Source organism: Mus caroli, chromosome 9 (genome assembly GCF_900094665.2).
Source record: "Mus caroli chromosome 9, CAROLI_EIJ_v1.1, whole genome shotgun sequence".
Lineage (NCBI taxonomy): Eukaryota > Metazoa > Chordata > Mammalia > Rodentia > Muridae > Mus > Mus caroli.
In genome coordinates, this window is record NC_034578.1 from 35600039 (window position 1) to 35609712 (window position 9674).

Genomic DNA, 9674 nt, shown 5'->3' on the forward strand with positions numbered 1-9674 from the left:
CCTTTGGTGATGAACAGCAGCATGGAAGTGTAAGCCGAATAAACCCTTTCCTCCCCAACTTGCTTCTTGGTCATGATGTTGTGCAGGAATAGAAACCCTGACTAAGACAATAATCTACTTAGGAAAAGAGCAAGATGCACTGAGATGCTGTGGATATACATGCATATAGGTCCTAAAATGACAGTGGGTCTAAATAATTACCAATATACCTCTTTTAAAACTGGATATAAATCTGAGCAGAGACATCAACTTCTGTTCAAATATAACCATCTTTTACAGTATAGAATATTTCTCTTTCCTTCTCTTCCATCTGGTTAAAAAAAATGGATTGGAGAATGTGAGTAGTGATAGGAAGAATTTAGCTTGTAAGTCACTAAGCTTTATTTCTATAAAGCTGGTACCCAGAGCCTCTTGATGTTCCCCTAATTGGATGACATGAAAATTTTATATACTATGCAGGTATAATACTCTGATTAAAAATAATAATGAAAATAACCTCCTGCTTATTAAAAATCTACCAAAATTCCCCTTTCTCTTCTGATTCTCAATTGTGTGATGTAATCAAGTGGAAAAATTTAAGCTTTTTTTTAAAAGAAGAATTTATTAAAAGCAGATGAAACACATTGCCAAGATAAAGATATCTGCAAATGGTATTACCTAAGGTAAATTATACTGAAGAAAAAAATGCAAAAAGCAGGAGAAGCATCTACTATACAGTACTGTGAATTTTTAATTTTACTGACAGGTACCCCATGCACAAAATAATATAACAGAGTCACAAAATTATTTTATTTGGAAATTTTTATCTAAGGAATAAATAAAATTACGTTTCACTCCTTGCTTAATCAACAAAAAAATGGTAGACTATAACATTCTGTTATATTCATTTTCACTGTTGAATTTAGAAATATTTCCTTAGGTTTTTGAAAATTTCACATGTTATGTTTACAGCCTCTATTCACTTTTTGCAGGTACATCCCCTTTTCTATTCATATAACTTTGTGTCTTATTTTTAATTCCCCTCATATAAAGCACAATTATTGGGACATACACATTTTTGACTATTTGGCCTTCCACTGGAGATTGGTTGATTTTTTCAGGAGTTATACAGTTAAAGAAAACTGACCCACCACCATCTCTTTTTTTTTTTTTAATTAATTTATTTATTTATTATATGTAAGTACACTGTAGCTGTCTTCAGACACTCCAGAAGAGGGNGCCAGATCTCGTTNNNGATNGTTGTGAGCCACCATGTGGTTGCTGGGATTTGAACTCTGGACCTTCGGAAGAGCAGTCGGGTGCTCTTACCCACTGAGCCATCTCACCAGCCCCCCACCATCTCTCAGAAGCTATCAACAGTCAAATGCTTCTAATAGTTATAAATTCTGTAGGTATAACTTCAAAATAACTTCTCTTCTCCATTTCAATTTTTCCTCCTGTTTGGGCTTACATATGTCTTGAAGATTCTGTCATATCTCACTGAGCTTTGGACCCTGTAACTCACAATAATAACAATAAATAGAATACACTGATATACCCACTGGTGCAAGAGTTGCATAAAGTTTTGGGGAAAACAACCTCTTATTAATTAAAATTAAAACCCACCTCACAAGAAAAAAATATATATGCCACCAAAACCAAATCATGAAACTCTCTGTAGGAGGTATTGGACCATATAAATGAATTTATATAATATTTTGTTATTGAATTACTTGATAAAGCATATTCTTTTATAATAGTGTTTGAAAAGTCCTGTATATTAGTTCTTGTCTTCATTATAGTGCCACTTTTTACTTAGTGTCAAATAATATTTCAGTGTCAAAACATACTTCTTCAAAATTAGTCTAATATTCATGTTGACATTTTAATTATATCTTTCTCTGGTTATGATAATCACTGAAAAATGTGGGACTTATTTACTTTTTCAAATTATTTTAATATTATTTATGTGTACAAAAGCACTACAAAAATAACAATTCCTAAGAGTATCATCTGCTATATACCCATCATTATGAAAAGGAAAATGGGGGAGGGAAATAACATTTGAAATGTAAAGAAAATATCCATTAAAACTAATAAAATATATTGTATTAGCTAACAACATCATTGATAAATAATGGGAGTGAAAATGAATACTTTATCTTTAAGTACTTACTATGTAACCACTACTGAAGACTCTGTACCTCTCAAGAACTGTTTTGCAAACCAGAATCCCCCTCCCAGTAGCACCAGGTGTTCACTACCTAATATCTAAATTTCACATTTGAATAGTTAAAAAATTGTGTATCTCAAAATTATAAAAATGGGATTGTCTAAAAAGAAGAATCATGGAGATCTCTTCGTAAAATAAGGTTCTGGATGAATTATTCACTGTTTTTTAGGGAAAGCTTGCTTCCTCAACACAGAAAGCCATGTTTTTATACTAATACCCAATTCAGAAACATTGCTTTGAAATCACAAAATTTTGAAAACTGTAATACAGTGGTGGTGTTTTCTATAAAATTCCTTCTTAATGTTTAAGTATCTGTTTAAAAATAATAGTAAAAATATTTTATTTAACAAAGATGATACAGTAAAGGCAATTATATACAGGGCTAAGGAGTTCTAAGGCAGATAATTTATATAGTACTTTGTGTTCAGGGGAAAGAAAAAATCTTCATCCTAACAGCTTTACTATACTTTCACTACTTCAGGATCAGAATGGAGGACATGACATCAAGAAACCACTGCACAGTGACTGAATTCATCTTGGCTGGGCTCTCAGAGGAGCCAGAACTCCAGCTGCCACTCTTCCTCCTCTTCATAGGAATCTATCTGATCACTGTGTCTGGGAACCTGGGCATGATCACACTGATTGGGCTCAGTTCCCACCTGCACACACCCATGTATTATTTCCTCAGCAGTCTCTCCTTGATTGACTTCTGTCAGTCAACAGTGGTTATTCCTAAAATGCTCATGAGCTTCCTGACAGAGAAGAACATCATCTCCTACTCTGGATGCATGGCTCAGCTCTACTTCTTCATCACTTTTGGCATTTCAGAGTGCTATACATTAGCTGCAATGGCATATGATCGCTATGTTGCCATCTGTAACCCCTTGCTTTACAATGCAACTATGTCCTCTCAGATTTATACTTCTCTGATTTTAGGGGTGTATATTTTTGCTGTGATCTGTGCATCTGTAAACACAGGCTTCATGAATAGGATTAAGTTCTGCAAATCAGATAAGATTAACCACTATTTCTGTGATTTTCTTCCCCTCCTGAAGCTTGCATGTTCTGATATCTATATCAACGAAATGTTGATTTTATCTTTTGGTACAGTGAATATCTGTGTCCCATTGCTAACTGTTATTACTTCCTACATCTTCATCATTGCCAGCATCCTCCGTATTCGCTCCAGTGAGGGCAGATCTAAAGCCTTTCGTACTTGCAGTTCCCACATCTCTGCTGTTGCTGTCTTCTATGGTTCTGCTGCATTCACATACTTACAGCCATCATCAGTGAGTTTGATGGACCAAGGGAAAGTGTCCTCTGTGTTTTATACTACTGTTGTTCCCATGCTGAACCCCTTGATCTACAGCCTGAGGAATAAGGATGTTACAGTTGCACTGAAGAAAATACTTGAAAGAAAAAAATTCATGTGACCAGATAAAGAATAGTTCTTAGAGGAAAATTATCTAGAGTACATCAATTAACTTGATCCTATTTATTTTACCTTACCTGTCATTATTATTGCTTATTTGCTAGGATTCTTTGATAACTTTTACTATTACAATTTTCAACTTTAAATTTCAAGTACCTAATATCTCATAATTTTTAAGTATCAAAAATGTAAAAAATTAGAAATTAAAACATGGATCCTTATGCCCGTCGGTGATAGCCCATCATGGTTTATAAGTTTTTATTCACATTTGTAAACATTAATTTAAATTGATAAAAATCATTCTTAATTACAACAAAATATTATTTTATTCATTCTCAATGCTTTTTTGAGAATCTCATATGTAAGTTCCATAATTACATCATTTTTCTCATTTCTGTCCAGCCATTCCCATGAACCCCCTGCTCTCTTACAAATAAGTGGACTGTTTTCCTTTCACTTCTATATACCCATAGAAAGACTGACTCTCTTATCCATAATTGTGAATGTCCCTATTTCTCCATCTAGGAATGGGCTCCCTGAGATTTCCCCCAACTACATTGGTATGTTATATGATTTTTGTTTTTTGTTTTTTGTTTTAGTGTTTTGATTTTTTTTTTTGTTGTTGTTTGTTTGTTTTGTTGTTGGGGTTTTTTGGCTCTTTTTGAGGAGACTATATTTTTGAAATATCCAGTTTCATGTTTCTGCCATGCATTCAAGACACCTTATTACATAGACTTCATTGTACTCTAGTTATTAGAATATGTAGTTTCCTTCCAAAATGTTCTCTCTCTTTTAAACAGGAAGTTAGTGTTGTGGATGGATGAGTGTGGCTCTTCACCCCACAATCAGTTATTCTATCTATTTAGACAATTTATGGAGTTCTGTAATTGTATCCATCTCATATAAAAAGAGTTATAGTTATCTGTGGATAACTCAGTAAGAACTATGTATGCAGTTAGAAATTATGCTAGTTTGTGTAAGTGACACTATTAGATTCTCCTCTAGGTTCCATAATCTCAGCAGAAACTCATAGTTGACTATGTTTATAGAACCAGGCATTAAATTTCCCCTACTGAGTCAACCTTAAGAATAATTTGATAGCTATTGTTATTTGTTGTGATGTAACTGGCACTATTGTACCTTAAGCTATTACTTGGCTTGCTGGTTATCACTGTGTTTCATGGATGTTGCAACTAGATATAATAAATGGTTTGTACCCTTGTCACCTTGGATTTTACTACTTATTGTTATGAAATCTAGTTCCCGGGGAGAAGACTTCAAAGTCAAATCCAGTTTGATTTATATGTGCTCTGTGCCAAAATCATCTGATATCTTTAGTTGCTTTCAGTTTCTGGGAAGCAACTAAGGACAATAACAATTTCATATAATATTTGGGGACATTTGTATTTTTGTGTGTGTGTGTTCAAGTAAACATAGAATTTTGTTTTCTGATAAATTTTTCAAACGTAATTATTGATATTTCTCCCCCTGCACTCTTGCCTTCTGTATCCTTCTTCAGCCTAGGCCGGCTGGTTGAGACCATTCACCACCTGCTGTGCTGCTTCTCATCCCTCTCCTTTGATTTGACACTGCCTGCCACCTGCCTGAGGCCTAACAGGTTCTCCAAGATTTTCCGGAGTCAACTGCAAACTGTGAATTTGGCGAGTTTCTGCTAAAAGTCTGTTCTGACAACTTCACAAGAACCTTGCCGTGACTGGGGATGGTCTCCCCTCTTTATAAGCACAGATTTTATTATTAAACATTTGAACCTTGAGCAGACTAGCTTGTCTTGGTTCCATTATTTCTCTACTTGCCTAGATTCCCTCTTCTCTTTCAGCTCCAGGTTGCCTCCCAGACTCAAACCCAGACATGAGAGCTGCAGGCTGGCCACAACAATTTGGCGCCTACAATGGGGTCTGGGAATGGCAGAGGACGCTGTAAGAAACACTGCTGGTGGGGAACTCCACAGATATAAATTTTGTACCAGAACCCGAGAAGCAAGGGGCCAAAAGAGACTGGTCACATGCTTTAGCTAGGATCAGGCACAGCAGGAGGGCCCTTGTTGGAAAAACTGTTTTTTAAGAAAGTGCTTTTCATTTTATAATTATAGCTAGAAAAATTAAAATTTTTAATTTAATTTTAAATTTAATAAAATTTAATTTAATTTTCTCTGATTGTTCTAAGTGTAGTCGCTAAGTGTAGGTGTGGTATGGTCTGAGCTGGAACAGCGGTGACCCGCGCTGGATCCACTCACATTCAGCAGTTATACTGGATCTAAGAACATAGTAGGCAGTTGGCCACAGCTTCCAGAAGCTGCTTTTTAGGCGAGAGAAATAAAAGGGTTTGGATTTAATAATCAGGCAGATTGGGCATAGTCGGAAACTGCATCAGGCAGGAGGAAAATGGAATTTTGAAACTCTCCCAGAGACAGAGAGAATCAGGGACACCCTGCATTATTCTCTCTGGGCCCTACAGGAGAAGTTCTTTATCCTCTTTGTTTTTGTCTGAGGTCTTGCCTTATGTCTGGTGCACCGGTCTGTTCACGTGTTCAATTCATGTGTGTTTGTGTCTAGTCCTCTGAATTACTGAATGTTCTGTGTTTCATGTTGGAAAATAAAAGATGTCTAAAACTTTATCTGGTGGTTTAGCAAGAGACTGGTCACATGCTTTAGCCAGAATCAGGCACAGCAGGAGGGCCCTTGTTGGAAAAACTGTTTTTTAAGAAAGGGAGTCTGCAGCCTCATGGTTTTGGGGCGTAAAAGGTGATAGATTTTTTTTTTTCTAAGAAAATTACCTGCATTTGCAATTATTGCGTTTAGCTAATGACAAAGTGCTTTTCATTTTATAATTATAGCTAGAAAAATTAAAATTCTCTGATTGTTCTAAGTGTAGCCGCTTCATTTGTTTTTTTACTGGTAATGTGCTCTGCGTGTCTTCACAAGGGTATCAGCTCATAAGATAGTGGTTAGGATTACATAATTGTAACATTGGTAACAGAAGGTTAACTATTAGTAATCTTAAGAAAGACTGTCCAAAATTTAGAAGCATAGACAGACAGTCGAATTGTTCCCCCAAAATCTGTCCTCATTACATGAGGGCTACAATTCTTGGGTTAGACAAAATTTTCTTATGTTCGAGTTAATGGAAGTTCAGAGCAGACTCGGGGAAGTTGGCATGAAATCTCCTTTGTTTCGCAAACTGTGACTAGGGAAATTCTGAGAACCTCCCCACTTCCTGCCTTCAGGAGAGAATATCTTTTAGCTATAAGAGCAGCTTTGCAAATGTTGCCCGAAATAAAGTTTAAATTCTAAGTATAAAAAAGGTCAATCAGGCTGTAGAATTTATCAGCACATTGCGATTTGACTTGCCTACCCTATATAAAGTTATTATAGATTTAAAAGTTTGTTTTTTCTTTTGCATCTGGATAAATTGTAATGGGGTTGCTTCTAGTGAGCTGTAATCAAGAAGCTAAGAGTTTGAATCTTTCAGTGTATATTGTTTTCTAAGTGGAAAGTATTTTATTAGCTAATGCCTGTCAAGGGAAGTTTACTTTAAATCCTTGCTCTCACACTACAGAAGGCTTTGCAGAAAATAAAGAAAGCTTTTATAATTGTTACCAATTATAATCAATGGTAATTAAATATTTGCTGTCCATTTTAGTTAATGGTTTTTAAATGTGCCCATAGGAATTCTTTAGCAGGCTGCATTGTAACAAAGGGTGTGAAATCCTTAGCTGTCATTAAGTTGACCCTAAGCAGAGCCGCTTTGTCCTTACTGTAAACATTTATCTGGTTCCTGTAAATCCTTTTGAAGTCATTCCTTTGTTTCGAATCAGGTAACTTCAATGTACTTTTTCTGCTGTGACTTCCTAACCCCTTTACTTTCTGTATTCTTAGACAAGAGAAAACATTATTCTTATTCTCCTGGCCAGCCAGCTCCTGACTGCTGTGGGGTGGGGCCTTGAGGTATACAGCTTTCCCTGAGCGGTAGTGGCACGAGAGCTGCTAGAAAGTGGGCACCTTTGTAGCGAACTCAGGGATGGGCCACGCTCATCATTGTCCCCATGAGACTCCTCCTGTCCCCACCAGGGTAGCCGTATTTTTCCCCGCTAAGACTCAGGGTGCTCTGCCGCCCTCGGTAGATTTTCTATCCTACAACAGATTGGCGGCAGCTTCGGAGATGTGGGGCTCAGCAGCAGGTCAAAATTCAGAGTCCTTTTTAGAGTGGCTTCTGCACGTCATGGTGGCGGGTGGCCAAGGCTCGGCTTGGCTGTGGCCAGGAATGACAGGGCAAAGGGGCCCTCCAAGGTGCCCGGTGGGTGTGGAGCCCAGGATGGCGGTGCTGCAACAAGGCAGGTGGGCTAGGCCGAGGTTGTGCTCACCTCAAAGCACAGTTTAACCATCCTATTAAAACTACTGTGGTGCTAACAAAGGATTATAAGATAAATTCATATAGTTTGGGAAAACCTATAACAAAAATTGCGTCTTAGGAACCTGACAAAGTGTCTGTTCCTTGTTGAAAACAGCAATGAAATTGGTTATTACAGAATATTAATAATTGAACTATTGCATATCATTTTAAAAAAATTGACAATCAATATCCCAAAGATAAGCTAAAAATTGTTTTTATGCATGCTTTTGTATCTTCTATAATTCATGCATGCATGCATCCCAATTATTGTGTTTATAAACAATCCCTTTATGGGAAAATAAGTAGATGTGAGTTAGATCACACGTTTATTCTTTTGAGTTTCCTCCTGTTTCAGCACAGATAATTAAGTTGTGTGCTGTGGATGGTGTTTTAAAATGCTGAACAATCAAATTTTAATTTGTTTATTAAGAGTCAATATTATATCTCAGAACTCACAATTGCTTAAGATTGTTCATCCCTCAGATGGTATTAATTCTCAAATTTGCAATTGCTTATGCATATACAACACATAAGAAAAAATGCTGTCCTTTTAAGAAGGCTATTTTTGGACATTTAATAAATTGTTCTGGATTGCCTAGACATCTTAAAGCAATGCCATGCTGGATTTACATCTCAGGCAGTCTATAGGTCCTACATATAAGATAGATTGAATATATAATCTCATTCTTTATATATTCAAAACAGTTATGGTTTAAGATAATATTTTAGTATTCTTGGAAAATGTTCATGTCAAATGGTAAAAAAAAAAAAAAAATTGCTCTTGATGTCCTCAGATTCTATCTGTTTCCACGTAATAGTGTTAATTCTTGAGGACTTATACTTAATAAATTGCTGCAAATAAATGCTCTTATTTCTGAGTTAATAAATAAATTATACACATGTCACTATTAATAACTTTTCAAGCTTTCTACTTATAACCGCTCTTTAAGAGAAACATTTGAAAGTGCAATTAGTCACTGCCCATGTACATGAATACTGGCTATAAATAATAGTCAAGTATTTGAGATGTTTTGTCAACAAATTATTAATTCTCAAGGACAAGATATTGTGCAACTTTAAAACTTTAGCTTCTTAAAAGACAAAGAAGGGGAAAATCATATCCCCGTGCATATTATTTAGTGCATTCCTGTGCACATTATTTAAATCATACTTTTATTTTAGAATTTTGAAACTTGGATGTCAAAAAACTTAATAAATGCCTTATAGTAACTTAAAGGATCTACTTATTGGCATATGGCTTGATCCTGAACAGCTACCTTATTAGGAAAGGGAAAATCATAGGTTTTCTTCACAGAATGCTGCAGAAACAGGATGGCTAATTCCTGTGACAAACTGACAGGTAAGTTTGCTCAGTGCCCTGACTTTAGTGACAAGGAAGATGAATTGGATACATGTTTTCGACCCATCCTTGCTTGCCATTTTTCCAGTTTGGACAAGCAAAGCTGCCTTGCTTCAAGCTTTTTAACCTTATGGTAAAAAGAACATCAGAGACTGTATAATCTGACTTAGAAAGATTATTCATATAATAGAGTCATAATGATTCTTCTCTTTCCTTCAATGTGACCAGTTATTCTAACTCAATCTTGGACTGACTGGTCT

At 35.9% G+C, this 9674-nt stretch overlaps 1 protein-coding gene across 1 annotated transcript in view; it reads left to right on the forward strand.

Moving 5' to 3' along the window:
- Positions 1-3645, forward strand: part of LOC110301940 (olfactory receptor 1537-like) — a 22060-nt gene extending 18415 nt beyond the window's left edge. The window contains exon 3 of the mRNA XM_021172661.1: positions 2694-3645. Within this exon, the coding sequence (XP_021028320.1) occupies positions 2701-3645 (945 nt within the window). The 5' untranslated portion in view covers positions 2694-2700. The remainder of the gene's footprint in view (positions 1-2693) is intronic.
- Positions 3646-9674: the final 6029 nt, after the last annotated feature.